Genomic DNA, 21,618 nt, shown 5'->3' with positions numbered 1-21,618 from the left:
AGGGCCCCGATCAAGATAGGGACTCCACAAGAAGATCAACAGACTCAACTACCGTGGACCATTGAGAGCTGCCAAGAAGTGAACACCAACCAAAAAGCATACAGAAGCTGCGCTGTGACATATGGCATATATGTAGCAAATGTACAGCTCGGACACCATGTGGGTCCCCCAACATTTGGAACAGGGTCTATCCCTAAAACTGTTGACTGTCTGTGGAAACCCTCACCCAGCTGGCCTCAGTAGGAAAAGTTGTGCTAACCTTGAAGAGAATTGATTTGTCAGGGTGCAAGGATAACACATGGGGACCTTGACCTGCTCAGAGGAGAAGGAAAGAGACTCATAAAGGATGAAGAGGTAGAGTGTAGCAGTTTCAAGATGAAAATTAATAAATGAATGAATGAATAAATTGGTAGTAATAATAGTTATATTAAAAGAAGAAAAAATGAACAGTAAGTATTAAAAAACCAATAAAACAAACAAAAAGCAAAGTGTTCTTTCTGAAAATAAAAAACCATCCAAAAATGACAGGGCCAGGAAGTGCTTCATTCTGATTGTATAGTTAGGTGAACTTGTACTTTCAGTTCACAGAGAGTAAAGCTGTAATATACATGTATGCCTCTGGGTACACCTGGAATAGTGGTGAACTTCCTTACTTAAGCACACTGTTTTACATGTGAGAATGTCTCACAGTTTCACATCTATTCTTAAAACATGTAAATATTCAATTAAAATGTGTAAATATTCAACTATTTAAATTAATTGTAAGCAGCAACTTGTTTGAAATGCCACAATTAACTTTCACATTGTATCAAGGATAGAAATTCAGACAAATGGAAGGTGCCCAGGTGTTCCTGTACCTTTAAATTGCTGTGAATACACATGACTTCCAGTTACTGATCTTCACTTTTCTCCCTGTGATGTGGTCCCAGGTTTCTGGCAATGAGAGCCAGATGCACTTGGCAAGCTCGAGGGCCAAGGGGGGATCATTTGTTACCATTGCCTAACGTTATTAACCATGGCTACTCTCAGAGCATTATCTTTTCTCTTGATGTCTGGGGCCATAGCTCCAGTCTACTTAGAGGCAATCTCAGATCATGCCCCAAATAAAAATCAGACAATGATATTTGCTCTAGAGTTACTGCTGCTCACTGAGAAGTTAAGCATATTAGACTACTTAGAAGTAAGTTAGGCTAATTCTTCAGTATTTGACATGGGGTTAGGATGGCAATATCAGGAAAAAGTGAAAATACTGCTTTATTTTTTCTTAGAGAAGGAAAACAATTTTATATATCTACTGGACATAGATATTGGACTGGATATAGAATTGGCAACATGCAATTCTCTCACATTACAAGTCTGTGGTAGAATAGCTATTTTGTACTGTTGTTACTTAAGTTTTTGTGGTAAGTATGATTTAAGACATGCATCGTGTAAAACACACTTTTATTACTATTATTACTTGTTCTATTATTAATTCAGGTGGTATAGTTAGAGAGGTGAAATCAGTGGGAACATTTGTAATGCCAAAAAAGCCCATCTGATGTATGAGAAAGTTAACCTCCAACAGAAAGTGTTCACCTGTGTCTTTGTGATGAATCTTTGAGCTTGTCACACTTTTACCTAAAGTGACTCTTATTTGGAGATCATGTATCCATAGTTCAAGAAAACTGTCATGATCTGGTAATCTCAAGGACAGAATATGCATCTCTAGAGGGATGCTGAATGTTGGTGATGCAAAATACTGCCTTACCTTTAAAAGGTAAGCTACTGTGAGTACTGATTCTTGGTCCCAATTAATGTGTTGCTCAGTATAGATCTTATCCCTCAGGACCAAGTGTGATCTATCGGAAATGGATTGGAATACTTCTTCTGATTCTGGTCCTTTTTCCGCAATGACCCACATCATATCCTGTGTGGGATAAGGACAAGCTTCTATTATAACAGATCCAAACAGCTAAAGCACAAATAGGTCTTTGAAGGTAAACCAGAGTCATGGCAATCATGGATGCATAGCTACAACTGAAAGAAATGAAGAGGACATTTCACTTTTTTCTTTTTTAGCTTCCAAATATATTTCTTTCCCTAATCCATTTTTCCCAATTTGAATCATCAAGGGTTTCTGGTAATTAAACAACCCTCAAGATTGAATCACACTTCTAGTCACCGAAGCATTTTGGTGAATGGTGCTCTCTTACTTTTTCTTTGCTTTTTGAAGTTCTTTCTCGAGCATGCCATTCCAAGTAACTACTGGGATAGTTCTCTTTCAGAGATCACATCACTATTTGGCTTCCTGTCTACCCTGACCTCTACTGTGAAAACTGGCATTTGTGTTTTAAAGAAATCTTTCCTTTTCCACTATACTTCTGAGACTTTTATTTCCTTCTTTGGCGACTTCTTATTTTAAACTATCCTTATCTAAAGATGCTGTCACATTTAAGAACCCAAGCAATTTTCAGTTGTTCTACCATGGTTTCACTCTGTAAAAATGAGGACCATACACAGATTTACTCCATGTTTTCTTTCATTTTAATTGATTACATGATTACAGTCATTGATGACAAAAATGTCCTGATCTAAAATACCTAAGGAATGGGCAGTAATTCTCATGTGTCTAACATGATAAACTTGTTCACATGTGGCATAAATTCCTGGCACAGGCATAGAGCTAAAAGAGATGCTGGACAGTAAATGAATATTTCCAATGGAAATCTAGAAGCATATTTAAGATAGACTAAGCCTATTAGGTGACAATTTCATAGAATGCAGTAGTATAAAAAAATCAATGTATAGCAAAAACATGTATATATCTAATTTATTGTTAATATCAGATAGTAATCTATAGATATTTTTGATTATAAGATTGAGTAATACCAGAGGCAATAACATCAAGGTAGACTCTAGAGTAATATGGAGTCCTAACACAGTTCAAAGTATTGATAGTTGGGCAATTCCAACCATCCATTTCATCCAACAAGCTGGTGAGTTTGGGTCTTTGCTGAAATCAGTGAAAAACATGGGAATACTATTTCTTTTCAAATTTTCACTTTTCTTTAAATTAGAAGACTCTAACTTCAGTAGGTTTTATTTCTACTTTAAAAGAATCTGACCTCATGAATAGGTTATCTGTATATTCATCAGTTTGGTGAAATAGTTGACTTAGAAAATAGGTTCCCAGAAATTATGGGAAATAGGACAGGTTTAGAAACCCAAAATGAAACAAACTCACAAGTATAGAAGGTAGCATTTTGTCCAAGCATATAAACCGTGGACAAGTACGAAATACTTGGTTTTTTGGTGGTGCAGTAGGAGTTTGAGAAGTTGTTTGCTGGGTTGCATTCATAATATCTTCTTGAGTCTCTGATTCTAATAAAGGAGTAAAATCATTATTTATTGTAATTGAACTCACTTAGCACTTGCATGACCTTCACATTTTATAGCCTGCATTACTTATGCTTCACCACAAAGACACAGAAAAATAATCAGTATTATAACATTTATAATCATGACATTACTTCATAAGGCATTGGATATCTAGTTGTATATGGCCACAGTTCTAGTATACCTAGTAGTTTTAGGGTTTGTCTTGAAAGGTAAGCATATAGGTATTAGATTCAAGCGATAAAATAGTACCAATTTTTTAGTCCACCTGTGTCTTTCTGGCAGAACTGCCATGGCCAAATGTAAATTAACAATAGTATTTGCATTTCACCACACAACTTGCCTGACTGCACTTTTATTACAATCCTTGGTTTCCCCCTTCACAACCCACCGAACTGAGAGCTCAAATCTGAGTTCACAGTGTCAATGAATCCCATACTGGTATATTAGGCTATATTTTAAAACTTGCATAAAAGAAAAGCATTTTGGCATGTGCCTTTATACCCAGACCTCAGAAGCTGAGCCAAGATGATCTCTGCGAGTTTGAGGTCAGTCTGGTCTACACAGTAAGATTTAGGACAGCCAGACATTTCAGGTAGAGAAAACCCAATTTGGTATTGAATTGCTATTCAATGTATAATACACATCTAAATTAATACCCTTTATATCAAAGTAAGTAACATATACTTAGTCAATTACTCTCATTTCTGGGATTTACCTTTTGCATAAATTCAGGACCAGTGCAAAGAGGTACCAAAATATGGAGGGAATCTCTTGCAGTAGGAAATTATAACACACAGGTGAAGTGTCCCTTCACATGGTTTAGCAAATTCTTCATTGTTGTTTGTTATAAAATTCATAGTTCAGTGCTAAACGATTCTAACTTTTAACTTATAGTAGTAGGACATGTATACACACCGTTAGTGCCCTCAGAGAGAGGAGGAGCCACTTGACTTATTGTTGGTTCATCATGGTCAGGGGTGTATGTCCTCCCCTTGGGGAAGCTGCTGGCTCCATGTTCTGGTTCATTTGGGGTGATGATATTAGATGTAGTAACCTGGTCACATGAGGTATTTCCTCCGGGTCCATGATAAAACGAGGTTTCATACCATAGTGCAACAATATCTAGCCCGAACAGTTTCGGAGAATTATCTATGAGGAATGTTACGAGAGAAATCTGGGACAAAAAAAAGGGCAAACAAAAAGGGTCTCTGTCATTTTGCATAGTTACAAATCACATTTTATTTAAGAATTTGGGAGGCTAAAAGTATGTACTTTAAAATACTGAGATAACGTTAGCTTTAATGAAGTATCGAGGCGGGCTTCTTCTTAGAAATTTAAAAGATGATTATGAGATCAGATATTCAAGTGTGGTCATCACAGTCCAATATCATATAAGAGGATGATTTCCAATTTTCACCCTGTGAGGCCCAGAATGTTATACATATTGTCCACTTGATTAACCTTGCTTGTCTTGGACACATTCATGGCTGTGCATATTTGTAAGGATGCTTAAAGAAAAGCACAGCTAAGGAGGGAACTTTCTACTCAAAGGTCCCATGGGCTAACTAAAAGGCAAGAGACAGGCAAACCCATCTATGTGGTAACATTCACATTTCCCTGATGGTTCAGTGCAAATGCCATGGTAACAGCTTGATCCTCAGGTTTATTATGCTGGGAATTAATAAAATAATGCCTATGGAAGAAACTGGATAGTTATGGATCTGCAGTGTTTGCTTCTTTGTAACCCTTTTTTTTTCCTTAGGATATTTGTTCCTATGCAATATGAGGAATACTTATTCTCAATTAGGCTGTCCTATAATATATTCCTTTCAGGTCCCAGGGCAGTTGGTCAATTAATAGTGAATCAGAAGCTCAAATACTGAGAATCAAAATAACCATTTGATACCAATACTGTAAAAATTCTGGTACTTTATTATAATATTTGAAAGGCAGGTCCCATAGAATACTTTACTCTATAATTCTCTAAACCAATGATAACCAGCATCAAGAGGTCAAGGCCATATTTAATTACAGAAATCAGGAGTCATAATAACCATACCTGATAAAAATGATCCAAAATTGCATTACCTTTGTTTTGTTGAGGAAACCATCATGAAAACAAGTAGCATTTTACAAATTCTACACTGATTACATCAGAATTCATTCTTGGTTGGTGAACCCAGTACCCAGGGTTTTTTTTTTTTTTTTCTTCATTTCACAGCATTTATTCTCACTGGATTCGTCTAAGGATATTCTAAGTCACAACTGACAAAAGACTGCATCATTGAGCTCAAATACCTATTTATATTTTACTTACTTAAAATGCACCAATGATTCTTCCTCTCCAAAAGAAAGCCATTCAAACATGTACTTATTTTACGAAATGAAGCAAAACCAAAGCCAAAATCATCATCATCAACAACAAAGTAACTCAGACTCTGAGGGTAATACTGTCTTTCTGTCACATTGTAAAGGCTTATCAAAGCTAGGCTTAAAGTAAAAGGCCAATTACCTTTTTGGAAATATCAGTAGCCAGTACTTTATTTCCATATCTAGGAAGGCATAAAAGAAATGGCGCTATTGCAGCAGAGAGACTGTATGCTGGCATGTGGTTTATCGAGGAATTTCTGGCTATTTTATTTAGAATTCTAAACATCTGTCTCAGGAATGCAGCATTCAGTGGCGGGAGTTCTTCTAAAAGCCTGAACAAAGAGACAGTTATGTTAAAAACAAGTTTACTCAATTTATAAATATAGAAAAGGGGAAAGTATTATCTTTTGAAATGACCTCCATAAATAAAAGGAAAGTAAGAATGTATATTCCAAATATTGCTTAAATGTTTTTCCAGAATCAGGGTAGGGGTGGGGCCAAAATGACAAATTTAAGTGTAGTACAAAACTGATAATCATAAGCATGGTCCACTGTGACTCCCTAAGTCACACCTCTGTTTGCAAATGTATTCCGTGTTTGTGAACAATTGAAACCTTTTGCTGGCAGCATTTTTACTGAATATTTTTGGGATATATATTCTCTAATGTGTATAAGCAAATATTACTTCTATTTGGTTGATGTTGTTCACACAATTCGCCAGCCATTACCTCTTTGCTGTTGATAGTTTTTCTTCATTGCTGACCATTTCGGGTATGGAAAGCCAGTGCTCATACAGCTGAGAGGTCAATAGACTGCCTTTAATCATTTGAAGAAACTCCTTATATAGAGAGAAGAAATATTTTGCAGAAAACAAATTATGGAGATTACTGAAAACTTATTCAACTCTAAAATTTCGGATAGTCCCAACTTTCTTTACAGCTCCCCGACATTCCCCAAGGTAGAATGTTGACTGATGTGTAGGGCCAGTAAGTTTTGTCCATAAAAACTGGAAAACTAAGAGCTGATGTTCAAATGTGCTTGGATTGCTGAAAAATCTCTTTTTAGATCGAAGTCCTCTAGTGGACAACTAAGCGAACTAGCATACCTAAGAGATCAATACCTCAGACCAAATACTATTTTTACATGACAGAAATATACAACGATGATAACTATAACAAAGAAACCCATATTATGTTAGTATCTAATTTCTGAGGTGCAGAAAATCATATCCACTATTAGAAGCATGGGAAGATATGAGGTCATGGCTCTTAGAGAAGGTCCTATCACAGTTTCTCTAAACAAGCATGATTCCATAGTCTGTTCCAAATATTTAAGATAATTTTTACAGATGATGTAGCTTGCAAAGATACTCTTGGCAATGCATGGAAACTATTATGGAAAACCACAGCTATTCAAGGTACAGAAAACAAAATATCCTGTGGCTTCAAGCCAAACTGCATACATAGTACACGCTAACTCCTAAACCCTGGGCTGCAAACATTGGTCAAAAGAGTCAGAAAGATTATATACCAGAAGATCAATAAATCTACTTTGACATTGGGAGTCCTAGAAATGTGGGAGAGGCTTCACATTTGATAGTTCAACAATGTAATATGCTTGTCAAAACAATTTCTGAACAAAAGTCATCAATGTTAGTAATTCTAAATGGGAATGAATAAATCTTGTAAAAACAAACTTCTAGATAAAGAACTACATGCACATACATATTACAAAGAGTGAGGAAATTTGTATTTCTCAAAGGGAAGCCCCTAATTTGTAAGCCAATCATAGTTACCTCAGAAATAGTTCATATACTACCAATGATAATGGACTTATTAGGTTGTTTGAACATATTTGTGGGCTCACTTTTATCTATATAATAATAACAGAAGATGAAAATGGGCCATGTATTTTAGCAGAAGTAGGAGTCTAAGGGGAAACAAACTTAGAGCAAGGGAAAGGAAGGAGTGAAATGATGTAATTGAATTTTAATTTAAATAACAAATAAAAAGTATCATTTTATGGTGGTGAAGGTATGGCAGACTGATTAAGAATACTTGTTTCACAGCCATGAGGCCCTGCATTTCTGTACCAATATTTTGTGAGATATAGACAAGCAGATTATGACATCCTACTTGATATGTGTAGCAAAGAGTTACATGTAGGAGTCACATTCTCTATACTGAGGAAGAGAAATCTGCTTCTCAGAAAAACAGTAGTGCAAGACAGAGAATGAAGAACTCTGGCAGTCAAATGCATCTGAATTGGCATGCCTACCAGGTGACATTCCTATGCAAGTATGAAGTGACCATCCACATGGCCACATGAGAAAATCAAAGGAAAGATACTTTAGTAACTTTACTGCTCATTCTGACTGGATATTTGTTTGAGTCCCTACTCCTTATGTGATGAATAGCAGAAGAACCTTTTAGCTTACCAGATTTCCCTCTTATGTATCTACTATCACTCAAGGGAATGCATGATGAAGGAAACTACTCATGTAGACTCAGAGGAATCCAGAGGCTATGTGATGCAAGGACGATCCCTACCTTTAGAATCCAGCTTGCCAGGTGCACCGAGTGTTTTCTTATATTCACCTTTTGCCCAGAGTCGAGTTTTTCTTTCACTCCTTTGCACAATACATCACTAGGAGCTATACTAAATATACCTACTGCTGTAGGGCCCTTTTCCCTTAAGAGGGACAGGATGTCCTGAGAGAAAGAAAGGGAAATACCAGTCACTCTTTATGCAGTGCCCAGCACTATTGGCTCAGGAGAAGCAGACCAATGGCGTGCACAGGTGCAGTGAAAGGGCTGGCATGGGCAAGAAGGACTGCAAACTGGTTTGGACTCTCAATCTTTACTTGTACAAATCCCACCCTACTGTTAACTCTGAAAGATCAGGCAACACTGGTCTTTTTATCAGATTTTTCCTTAGGAAAGCCAAAAGTGAATCATGTGAGTCCTACCAGAATTTCGGAAGGCCATTTTCCATCCTTACAGATCCAATTCAACTCTCTACCAAAGAGTTTTCCCTTCTTCTTAACTTTTGGGACAGTGTACCCTTGGTCCTCATGGGGCACATAGGCCCTGGGGAAGCATCGTGTCCTATAAGTTCTTTCCTTCTTCTTCAGTATTTCCTTTGAGTCTAAGGAGGAGATAAGATCATTACCTGGAATCCTGTAATATGGCCTTTTAAAAAACCAAATTTCAATTGCATAATGTCCCTGTTGTCATGGATTAGGCGTCCTGTAGCATCTTTATATTCTTCTTCCCTATACTCTACATTGTTATTAATCTGTGAGATGTATCTAAGACATGATCCCATGGGAATTCTCACAAGATTATGTTGCACTGCATCATAAGATAAATGATATGCAATTGAGCAAGTTCCCTGAACTATGTACAGGCAGTTGTATCACTAAGTCATATCCATTTTCATAGCTACCCTCATTTTTATTCACAGCAATCAGTTTTATATTTTCTTCAAATGTCATAGTGAAGCGCTTCCAATTCTTAGATTTCTTGATGAGCTTTTAGAAGGACCATTGTTACATTTCTATCATCAGCAATATTCCTCCTTCATGGGAATGCATACATGACTGCCTGTTTTGTCAAACTCGGGACCCTGGTTCCTGTAGTGTAAGTTCAAAGCTGAGATCAAAGTTTACTTTTCTCTTCAAAGACATCTTTTCAAAAACTAGACCATAATGAACACTTATATGGTACTTAAAACAAAAGTATTAAAAGTAAATAAAAGAGTCATATAACAAAATATAAATTAAACGGTCTTTCTCAATATAGAAAGTTTTGACTGTTTGTCCAAAACAAAATAATAAGACTGGAAAAACACAAGTAATATGATACAGTCTGAATAGGATATATCAATTTTAGTGTAAGTATGCATCTGTATAGACATGTATTTAGGCACACATATGTATACACATACATACACACAATGACTTTTTTTAGAAAAGCAAGAATTTAAATCAATGAAGGGGATACTTAGGAGTAATGTGGAAAATAATAAAATAATAAAACAAGAAAATATTTTTGGAAAAAAATGTCCTTAAGACAATTTCAAAAGCCCCAGAACTTAAGTATTAAGTCTATTTGAAATCCAACTGCAGGTGTAGAAGACACACAAAAATATGCTTTTAGTGTAATTGAAAATGAGATTAGAGTCTGAGCTTGGACACCAAGGTTACTTCTACTTTAGTCTGACACAGATTATGTCCAGTTCCATACATATATCCTTTCTGTGCCTCTTACAATAATTTAAATGCAGTTCTTAGGTCATTCTCTGCTTTAATCATGAAACAACATGAAATTGTATTCTAATGAGATGAAAGCTCTGTGCCCACACACTTGTATACATATAGCATCTTGGAATTCCAGCTTATGGTGACTATCTGTCTGGAACAAATGGGATATTCTCCCAAAAATATCAAGTTTAGACTTGATGTCAGAATATAAAGATCTCCGGCTAGACCTGGGGCGTATTGTATTGGGTTTGTTTTCTGCAGTGCCCTTCCCGTAAGCAACAATGTCAACATGCATTGATATTTTATGCAAAATTGAAATGGCAACTAGGAGGGCACTTGAAGGAAGGTAGACGACTTACTCTGCTGCTGGCTTATAGCTGAGTATCGGGGCTTTAAAATGAATTGCCCCTCCAAGTTTAGGTCTTGCCTAAGCAATCCAGGCAAGAGAGGAAAAGCTGTAGAATTTTTTGAATTTACTCTACTGTAGGTGTGTTGAAGGTGGGTCATTATGACCTCCTGTAGATACTCATAACCTATAAAAAGAAAAGAATATAAATTGAAACTAATCATAATGAGTGTGAGCTTCCAATGGGTTTTGGCAAGCACTACTCTATTTTCTGTCTCAACTTTCTTCTGGACAATGTAGACTGTCCCTAAGCATTAGGAGAATCACATGAATATTATGATAAAGTAAGGATGTGTAAGCTGAGAACTCTAAAATCAAGGAGAAAATTTTCAATTTATCACTTTATTTAGATCCACATGAGCACATTTGTTGTTTCTACTTTGACAGTATTAAGACCTGCCTGTTTTAGGTGTATGGCCTGTAGGTTGAAATACACATTCAAAGTGATAGTGAGACACAAACAAGAGAAATACCCGTGATATGGGTACTTTTCCTTTATAGACGACATGAGCATTTTCTCAACTTTTTGGTCAGTAACGGTCACCAAGTCGGCGGGAGAACTTTTAATCATGACGTTCATCTCAGTTTTCAGAGCTTCACGAATCATCTAAAAAAGAGCAAGTAAAAAAGATGGAAATAATTTAAAACCAAACAAGAAAGAAAAGACAAAAATAACTTCAAGCATTCAACCACTCTTAACATGTTCTGAAATGTTTTCTTTCAAACATGTCTATGAAACAAGACACTTTAGAGAAATATTATGTAATTTCGTATCTTATTTTAGATTCACGACTGTTGCTGCAAAGGTTAACATCACAAAGTGAAAAATTCAGCTGGAAATGCCACTCCCATGATGCCTAACATTAACCCAGGCCTCGGCTCCACCCCCATGCCCATGATGCTTCACATTAACCCAGGCCTCGGCTCCACCCCCAGCCACGCCTCCCACAAAATCAATCAACTTTCACTGTATTTACAGTTTAGTGAAACTGCACGTGTAGACACCACTCAAAACATGCTTTGCTGAACAAGACCGCGCTGTAACATCGACACCCCACACACTCTGGCGTACATACTGTAGTGCATACCTCTCCAGCTTGTCTTGCGAGGACTACTGCATAATCCATGCACTCCTGCCAAGGGTCTCCCATTATCTAAACATAGTCAACACAGGTCAGCACAAACAGTTACAAACTGTGCAGGCACTCACTTACACAAGCATCTCAATTAGCAACACTTTGATTTACCCCTTCCCTGGTTTATAGTTCAATTTTCCTCCACAAATAGTCCCAGTAAACATCATTTTGAAATATTACATAGTTCAGCTCGTAGTAAAAACGTTTTGTTATTGGTGCTGTTTTGAGTCAATGTCTCACAGTCCAGGCTAGTCTTAAAGCGAAGGATGACCCTGAACTCCGGATCCTCTGCCTGTGTTTTGCAAGTACTGTGATCACAGGCATGAGATATTATACCCACCTTAACAGAGGTATTATCAATGCAAACGAGGTTCTATCAAGTAGTCTCCCAAGGGTCCACATTTTGGGTTGTAGCTGTACCATATCATATTGTGGGGGTGCTGGGGAACAGATGAGGTCAACACAGACGCTAAGGGTTATTATGTGTAGGAGTGGGTGGGGAATACGACAAAGAACACAGGGAAGGCTGAAATAGAAGCACTTTTAAAGACAAAGGAACAAAGGCTGTCTGTGTTACCTCAACTCTAGGGAGTTGAGTGCTTCACAGATGGAATTTAAAAAAAAAAAAGGTAAAGGTGAATAATTCAAGGTTCACAGATCAGAAATACTTTGCCCCATATTATATGGGCAGATTTTACAGAACGTATGCTCAATTCTGATTAGAAAGTTCCCTGCTTACAACATTCTGAGAGAAGGAAACTCTAGGTCTAAAAATACTATGATAAAAGCAAAGGTACCAGTTACCTCCTGGACCTCAGGGGGGTGGGGCACGACCGTGTGACTTGCCAACTTTCTGCTGGCCTCTAGAGACTCACCACAGGCTTGACCACAGGCTAACATGGGTTCCTGGCCCACAGAAGCATGGACGCTGTCATACCCAGAAAAGGTGGCAGTCTTTATAGAGCCACACTCTGCCTGCTTCCCACGACAAGTTACACACTTGTGCTTCCTCTTTTGTACTTATTTTTTTTTTACTACAAAGTTTCCTCTTTAAGAGCATCTGAAGTCTCTACCCTCTAGCACAGGGAGAAGCAAAGGGGACACTGAGCAGAAGCTGCTTGCTGCTGCTTCATTATCCGCTTTATTGATGTAAGGTTGCCTTGGAGCTCTTGACCATCCTGGCTTAGCCTTTAGAACGTCGGCTGGTATTCCCGACAGAGGCCAGCACACCTACGTGCCTTTTCCTGTGACTCAAGCATCCAAGTCAGCGTATAAAAGGCCGCCTTTTGAGTTACAGAATAAACTCCTCACAGCTCTTCAAGAATGGCTTCCAAACTTGGTCATTCTTGTTCTTAATGCTCTCCTCTGATCGGTCACAACTGGACATTCTTGGGCTTGCTCACCATAAACCTCACCATAAACCGTTCAAGCCACTCACACTTAACCTTGTGACAACACAAACAGAACACCTCCCGATTCTCCATGACCATTTCAAAAGCCATCCATCCCATCGTCAACCCAACAGATACCAACCAATAGACACTTGCTGAAAAACTGCTGCTGCTATGCAGTATTTGGTCATTTGTATGCATGCTACATCTTCTCAACCAGTTCTAATATATTCCTTGAGGAAAGGAGGCTGATAAATGAAAATTTCTGAGGTGCCCTAAAATGTAGCTGTCCAGAAGAGGGAAGAGACAACGGAAGTCAATTAAGTAACAGTTCTCTGGGATGTGTTCTTTTTTTTGGGGGGGGGGTGCAAGAATGGAGAATTAAAAAACATGTGTCTGGAGATCCAATTGCAGCGTTAACTCTTGATCTCAGAGGCACTTTTTTAGCCTTGTTGCTGGTAGTTTACAAAATGTGCCCCAAGTCTTGGTCCTTTTCCTAGCTGGTAAATGGCTCAATAAACCCTTTGATTTCAGAGACCTTTGCTTCAAGACTTGTTTTCCCGGGGGTTATATTCTACATTCCTCACTTTGGGAACAAAGTCATACAGACTTAAAACTTTCTATCCTGTACAGCCGAGCTACCCGCGTCACTTGTCCCTGCTCCTCATGCAGGGCATCCCCAACCCTGTGAATTCGTGGGCCTGGAATTCGCCGTGTAGAGCCCCGCGGACTGGGGCAGAGCCGGGCTCATTCTGCGACTCACAACCTCGGAGACCGAGGACCTCCGGGCGAAGCAGCTCGGCTGTTTGCAGAGCACTGCGGCGAGCACGGCCTGGAGGAGGGCCCGGCCGCCGCCCCGGCCCAGCATGGGGAGAGCTCGTCCGCAGCCCGCCGGGAGCCCACGCCTCGGCCACCGAATAACGCTGCGCAGAAAGCAGGGACAGAACCGACTCACCTCGCCCGAGCGCACCGCAATCGGTGCTCAACCGCCAGCATCCTAGGACTCGGTTCCTAGGCTCTTCCGGAGGTAACTGGGGATTGCTCCGACAGGAAGTCCCGCCCCACTGAAGCCTGAACTGCGCATGCGCGGAGTCCGGCGTGGAGTGCGCATGCGCGGAGTAGGGCGGCAAGCGCGCATGCGCGGAGTATGGCAGTTAGCGCGCATGCGCGGAGTACGACGGCGAGTGCGCATGCGCGGAGTATGGTGGCGAGTGCGCATGCGTGGAGTACGGCTGCGAGAGCGCATGCGCGGAGTACGGCTGCGAGAGCGCATGCGCGGAGTACGGCGGCGAGTGCGCATGCGCGGAGTACGATGGGGAGTGCGCATGCGCAGAGTCAGAAACACCTTCCTGACTCCCATGGTTTTCACCCTCCAGCACACCTGCTCTTAGCCACTTCTTGCCATGTATACAGACAGGCTTTTTTTTCAAATAATAAAGAGCACACACAGAAGATACACAAACTAGACACTTCTCCGGCTGGGGCAAGACAGTCATAGTCAGGGATCCTGGAAGTTTGGGGGTTTCTGGCCAATGTACTATATGTTGTTCCCAGATTGAAAAACCTCAAAGAGACCATCAGAAACCACAATTCCAATGCAAGCACATGAGAATCATTCTCCAAGCCCGAGATTGGTCCACAAACCTTCTTGATGGAACAGGAATGAGAGTGACCCCTGCCCCCCAGCTCTACATGGAGGGGTTTTATAAAGGGAAAAAAACACAAGCGGGTTTCTAAGCCTTGGCATTACATGAGAGGGTAAAGGAATGTTGGTGTTCTTCCCAGAGCCCAAGGGTGGAGGCCATATCCCTCCATGGACAGCAGACAGTAGTTTTCTCCAAGGACAGCAGTTTAATACAGAGTTTGGAGAATACGATGGAATCTCACTAGCTGTGGTTTTTTTTTTTTTTTTTTTTTTTGGTTGTTTGGGTTTTGTTTTGTTTTTGCCTCTTCATTGGCTGTGCCCCTGTAAGAGCACATTAACTTAGAATGAAGTCTTAAGAATAAAATGGAGTTTATTCTGCCACCTCAGTCCCTTCACTCCCACTGTCCAATCTCTAAAACTACACTTATCATGGAAAAGTCAGTGCACCCACCCAGGCCCTAGTCCAAGCTTGCTGGGAAAGGACTACAGGTTCTTGCTGAGCAAGGAAATTACATTTAGGTTAGGAGCAGATCTGAGACCACTCCAAGCTCTGTCAAGTCCTAGCTGTGTGGCTCTAGGGGGAAAGAAATCACCCAAGCACAGCTGGCCCAAATCACACTTGGTAGGTCTAGTTCCAGGCCACTGCTTTCCACTGCCTTACCATTGACAGACATTGTTAGCTAATCAGAGCACCACAGCCTGCTGGTCTCAGATACACCAGTGGGGTCTTTTAATCATGTACACTACCATCCTGTAACTACAGCTCCCCCAAAAAACAATTTGCCATCCTGCTTCCTGAATTACAAACAAGGATATGAGAAGATAGAAGAGTAAACAAAATAAGCCAAGGACATAAATAAACAAAGAAGGTCATTTCTTGAGTGGGGAAATTTCAGTGACAACAACTACAAGTTGTTGTGACAGCAAGTAACTGGGACAGTGATATATACTTGGAAACCTGACATGAAACCTGTTCTCAGGAATGGGGAGGGAGGACATTATCTGGAATTCTGAAGGTGTGAAGTTAGCTGTGCTTGGAGACTGAAAGCAAGCCAATGAGCCTGAAGCTGAGTGTCTAGGAATGCAGACAGGACCCAGTGGTAAGGATGAAGGCAGAGCAACAGAGCAGACCCAACCTTGGGCTCAGATTCTAAGCATTATTCTAAGTTCAGTGGAGAACTTCAGGAGGATGGAAAACAAAATGCCAAGACTCTCATTAAGGCTTTTAAAAGACTCCCTCTGAGCTGGCTGAGAAGTCATATACCAATAATTGCACCACTTGGGAGGCAGAGGCAAGCTGATCTCTGAATTCAAGGACAGCCTGGTCTAGAGAGTGAGTCTAGGATAGACAGAACTACACAGAGAAGTCTTCCCTTGAAAAAACAAGGAGACAAACAGCTAGCATGGCTTCTAACCCAGCACTGTGCGAGACAAAGATGAGAAGACCACTGCAGCTTGCAGATGCCTGCTTAGCTCCAAGTTTAGGAAATGAGTAGACAGTCTAAGGGAATAAAGCAGAAAGTCATAAACCAGAGACCTCTTCTAGCCCGAGCACAGGTATATATAATCCTATATAATAGATACTACATACTCCAGGTACTGTATGCTACACGCACATCCCCACACCCACATATATGTGTGTGTGTGTGTGTGTGTGTATGTGTATATGTATATGTATATGTATACATATATATATTTATCCTGGAACTGAAGATGTGTTCCAGGCCCTTCTCCTGGGATACTAACTCTTCCATGTATGCATCTGAGGAATGAACATAAGCACAGTACTTCTCTGACAGCCCACAAGCCCAAACGCCATCCCTCAGTGGCAGGAAGGGAAAGGAATTAGTAAAGGCCAAGGTCAGCGAACCTCTTCCCATTATGAAAACACTGCTCAGCCAGTCATAATATCAGTGTGTTTGAGTACTTGGTGGTGTTGAGTACTTATGGCAAAAATTCCAGTTTAGCGTCTTCTACTTCAAAGAAATAAAAAATAAGTGAATGTTGTGAGAAGCAGCTCTGCCAAGGAGATCCTGGCTACAGTGGTGAGGATCCTAGGGCTAGAGAGATGCCACAGCAGTCAGGAGCACCCGGGGCTCTTCCTATGGACCTAATTCACATCCCAGCAGCAGTGTCCGGTGGCTCCCAGGTCCCTATAATTACAGCTTCAGGAAACCCAATGCCATTTTCTGACCTCCAAGGACACCTACGAACACATGGCACACAGACAGACAGAGAGACAAACAGACAGACAACAGGAGCGCATAGGCTTTGTCAGACACATACACACACAAACACACACACACACACACACACACACACACACACACAGAGTCTTGTTTGGTTTTGCAACAGGGTCTCAGAGGACCTATGTACCGAAAGCCCATCCCAACAAACAAACTAAAATCTCCAGGTGAACATGAAGAGAAATGCAAAGAGAAACTAACACAAAAGTCAGGATAACAGTTTCCTTCAAGAATGGAGAAAAAGAAATGACATAGAGACCTTTAATGTTGCTTCCATCTTCCTATGGTAGAGGTGCCAGCATTCTTCCTGTTTGGCACATGTTCTTAACACCTATCCTCGGCCACTGAGATGGCTTCGCAGATAAAAGGATCATTTCCCAACCTGACAACCTGGGACCACATATTAGAAAGAAAGAACTGACTCCAGAAGTTGATCTCTGACCTCCATACACATGCCATGGCATATGCACAAGCACGTGTGTAAATACACATGCATACACACACACACACACACACACACACATACAATAAACGTATGAACGTGTTTTTGAAGGTGTGTGGACTTTAAATTCCCTTCTTCCATACCAACCGGACTTTTGCAGAGCACATCACATCTCAGCTAAAAACAATTTCCAGACTCTTCTACAAGCAGTATGCCCACGTGATTAGGCTCTGCCAAGTGTGTGAACACTTGTGTCCTCCCTACGTTTATGAAATGGAATCATAGGTGTAAGTCACAGATTGTGAGGATTTTAGAGCTGCCACACTGTCCTGCACAGCCAGAGACTGAACCACTACAGCCCAACAAAGAGAATTAAGAAATCGACACAAGGTGTTGGGTAGTGGTAGGATTCTTCTTTAATCCCAGCACTTGGGAGGCAGAAGCAGGAGGATCTTTTGAGTCAAGCCCAGCCTGGTCTACAGAGCATGCTCCAGGACGGCTGGAGCTGCACAGAGAAACCCTGCCTCAAAACAAACAAACAAACAACAGAACTCAATACACGGGACTGGGGCAGAAGACCTACCTACTCAACAAACTGGAGGAACTCCATGGAAACTGGATAAAAAATTTCTACTTGGCCCCGCTGATTGAGAGGCTGAGTCAGAGAGATTCAGGGTTCAAGGCCTGCCCAAGGAACTTAGTGAGACCATATGTCAATGGACTCAAAGCTGGTGTTGTAGCTCAGATAGGGAGAAAAGTTATTGAGAATACATGTGCCCCTGGGTTTTATTCTAGCACTACAATTAAGTAAAAATTTTCTATTTTACTATATCAATTTTCAAGACAATATGAAACAGGATCATTTTCTAAGTGTGGACAGATAGGCTATGTGGGACTTCAAACTGCTTTTCAGATCACAGAAGCAAAAATTACTTTTAGGGGTTTTAGGAAATGGAAGATTTGAACAAAAGAGCTTTAGGAGCTAGGAAAGCTTACTCTGAGACCCACTGTACTGCCTGGCCCCACAATGAACCAAACAATGCACAGCATGTATCTGCTAATAAAGGATTTTAATGTTCTTAACCACAAACAAAAGAAACTCCTGATGCAATAGTGATGTTCATAAATTTGATTGAAACTCCACATAGTTTATACATAAAGCAAAGCACTACAATGTGCCTCATAAATTCAGTTACCCACCAGTCAAAACCATGCAAACCAAGTCAATAAAGGCTATTTCTAATCAATAATCAACATTAGACATCATGGGGAAATCCAAGAGACATTCCTGGAGATGGAGAAAACAATGTAACAATGGCCACAATATGTTTTTCATTTTGCAGAGGAGGGAGGATCTAAGCCGCTTTCCCAGGAGCTGCTATAAAGGTCCAGGACTCACTGAAGAATGACACTCCATACTCCAATAGCATGCAGACCCAAAGAGTGTTTTATTCTGCACAAGTCCAGTAAGCTGTGGCCTCCCCACTATCAAGATAGACAACCAAATGGGCTTGCTGTCTTGATTTATGGGATTAAGCAGTAGGTGGCATCTATCTTACTAGGGACATTCCATTACCAGGGCATGGGGGCTGGAATCTGTTACAGGGGAGGTCTGGAAACTTGATGACTCATTGTCCTTGCTTTAGGCTAGGTGGCTGGGCACTTTCTAGTTTTTGACTAACTGCCTGAAGCCAGGGGTTTAACTGACTTGCCTTGTTCTTGGAAACAGAGATTTAGGCCTAATCTCCTTGACTGTTAATTTGAAGCCTGCTATGGAGTCACCCTGTCTCTTCCCTCTCAGTGCTAAATGGTCAAGCAGGGGTATGACTTGATGGGCTGAACCTGTGGCCCAATGCTCTGCTGTCCAAAGTACAGAGTGAATGGTAATAATTCCACTTAGCCAGAAGCAGCTATCTGTATTAAATCAATACCTGTACAGCCAGAGGCCATTGCCCCTAGTGTCCAGGAAACTTTGGGAAGATCTTGTGAGCTATCAGATTGGGGGAGAGGGCACATGTGTATAGGCAGAAAGTAATTAGATGCTGTCCACTGACATGCTGGAGAGCTGTTTGTTTCAAAACGTTAATAGAGGTTGGAGGTGCAAAAGAACTTCTTTTCCTTCATTCACAAGACAGAGTAGTAGTAATACTGTCCTACACTAGAGGCAGAGCACTATGCAGATACAAAAATATTAGATAACATGCCACAGAAACATGATCAGGGCCCCCTTTTAATTTCCTGACATGAGCTGGCCACTAATCAAATTACCCAGAATCCCTGGAGGTGCTTTCTACTTTTCCATTGTGCATGAAGAGAGCAAAAAAGCCCATTGCATGCCCATCAGCCCAGCTCTCACTGAAATTAAATATCTTCCAGAAAAGTCTTGGGAAGAAGCAGGCAGGGCTGAACAAGGAGGAAACAGCAGGAGTGGCTGGAGGGAGGGTTAGTTGGGAGAAGAGAAGGTGGAGCTAGCAGGGACTTCCTGGCCAGGGGCAAGTATGCAAATCCTGAAGCTGAACTGAAGACTTGGAGGTGGGAGTGCCTGACAGCTGAGGCAAGTGGATTGATCTTCATAGTTCTTCTGGTCTGGACACTAAATCAGCCCACACCTGAGATGCCAGGGGACCATGTCATTTCATCCTGATTCCATAACTTAGGTAATACCACCCCCATAGAGTCCCCATAACAGGGACAAAGGTGATAAATGGGCCTTGTCAACCTCACTGGACGCATTAGGCACCTGAAGAAAACACAAGTGGAACCTTAGTGAATTGGCAGCAGGGGGTGGGGCTGATTTACCAAGGCAATGTGAAGAAAGGAGGTCCAGTGGACATAAGTACTGGAGCCACAAAGAGAATACCAGTCACCAGCTCTGAACCCAAAACAGGGACAACTTTCCCTGAACATATGAATTTCCATACAAGGGATCTGCAGAAAGACTGTGGGACAGCACCTTCACTCACTGACTGCTCCGGACATCCCTGTACAGACAGGGCAAAGGCAAAGGAAGACAGGTAGGAAACAGGATCCACCTCCAACTACCTGAGCTATCGGACAGGCTCTGATCCCGAAGCAGAGGACACCACACATCAGACACCATCCTTAGTAATTCCTGGAGCCCCTGAATCATGGACCAGCCACAAGGCATCTTGAGATGCTCGGTGGGTAGAAGAAGGAAAATTTGATTCTGGAGTATAGTTGGTGAGGAGGAGGAGGGCAGTGTTTCTTTTTCATGGTTCCCTGTAAGATCGGGAAGCTCTGGTGCCCAGCTGACTGAGAGACCCTGACTGAGGAAGCACAAAAAAAACAGCAAAAAAAAAAAAAAAAAAAAAAAAAAAAAGCCATTTGTTTCCAGAATCAAGTCAGAGGCTGAGGAAGACAGAGTGGGGCAGGAACCCAGGCTGGCCCCAGGGACGAGACCTTGCACATGTGAGCCAGGGGGGACGCCTAAAGGAAAGCAGGAGCCAGGACAACTGCCAAAACCTCTTCCTGGCAGAGACCCAGCCTCCTGCAGGGTTGTCAAGGCTGCTCACAGTGGAGTTTCTGATGCCAGATACCACAGAGCTCTATGGGGACTCACACAAAGCCAAGGGCTCAGCTTCAACTGCACCCTGGAGGCTTCCTGTCAGGTTCCTCTTTCAGATGCAGGCCTGCCAGCACTAGAAGTGTGGAGATGTGCCCTGCTGATTGTTTCTTCCTCCCTCAGGTAAAGCTCCCTAATGGCTGAGTCAGACTAAGTACATCAGCCCAGGAGACATCTGGCTGCCATTGGGGAAAGCCACTGGTGGACGGGCGGTGACTCTGTGGATCACCTGAAAATCCTCCCTCTTGGCCAGTGTGCACACTCGCAGCACCCCAACCCATCACTGGACACCTGCATTATCCATGGGTTTCTGTTCAGGAGCGAGTCCAGGGACCTCCCTACACTGCCTATCAGTGTGCTTGGTCAGGCCTCTCCATTAGTGATGAGATGACAAAAGACTTTTCTGGGGACCACTAGAAAGTATCCTCCTTTCCCAGCTCTGGGTAACTCCTAAAGAGAGTCCTGAGCATTCCTACTGTCCAGAGACTGAATAGTGATTCTTCTAGTCCTCGTCGCTGTCAGGGAGGGAGCAGAAGGCATGGAACAGGAGGGTGCAGACCTGTGCCTGATCATCTCAAGCTAGAGGATGGCTGAACATGCACAACCACCTCTCCAGTCCCTGCAGAGCCCCATTTATCTCCTTAAAGGAGAGAGGCTGCTTTCACCCGACTCCCTTAGATGTGAGAAAGCAGGCAGAGATTGAGGCATATTCCAGCTAAAGCAGTATCTGCTCAATGGGCTCCCGCCTGAAGTG

At 41.5% G+C, this 21,618-nt stretch overlaps 2 protein-coding genes across 9 annotated transcripts in view; both read right to left on the bottom strand.

Moving 5' to 3' along the window:
• Positions 1–13,980, bottom strand: part of LOC127683535 (inositol monophosphatase 1) — a 141,266-nt gene extending 127,286 nt beyond the window's left edge. The window contains exon 1 of the mRNA XM_052180877.1: positions 13,904–13,980. The gene's annotated coding sequence lies outside the window, so the exon portion shown is untranslated. The remainder of the gene's footprint in view (positions 1–13,903) is intronic.
• The window catches only part of LOC127683531 (rho GTPase-activating protein 20-like), a 184,263-nt gene that overhangs the window by 84,178 nt on the left and 78,467 nt on the right, over positions 1–21,618 (bottom strand). For 2 of the 8 annotated variants that reach the window (XM_052180850.1, XM_052180853.1), the window contains exons 2-3: positions 11,510–11,575; positions 10,895–11,028 (exon numbers count right to left, since the gene is read on the bottom strand). In XM_052180850.1, coding sequence (XP_052036810.1) covers positions 10,895–11,028; positions 11,510–11,572 — 197 coding nt within the window. In that variant the 5' untranslated portion in view covers positions 11,573–11,575. Of the gene's footprint in view, positions 1–4,296; positions 4,556–5,893; positions 6,084–6,479; positions 6,590–8,300; positions 8,463–8,719; positions 8,899–10,374; positions 10,549–10,894; positions 11,031–11,509; positions 11,576–11,897; positions 12,287–13,090; positions 13,600–13,903; positions 13,981–21,618 lie in introns of those variants that run through there. The other 6 variants (XM_052180847.1, XM_052180852.1, XM_052180851.1 and 3 more) reach the window with 6 other exon arrangements.

Source organism: Apodemus sylvaticus, chromosome 4 (genome assembly GCF_947179515.1).
Source record: "Apodemus sylvaticus chromosome 4, mApoSyl1.1, whole genome shotgun sequence".
NCBI lineage: Eukaryota > Metazoa > Chordata > Mammalia > Rodentia > Muridae > Apodemus > Apodemus sylvaticus.
Note: the sequence above shows the minus strand (reverse complement) of the source record. Positions and strands in the feature narration are given on the sequence as shown.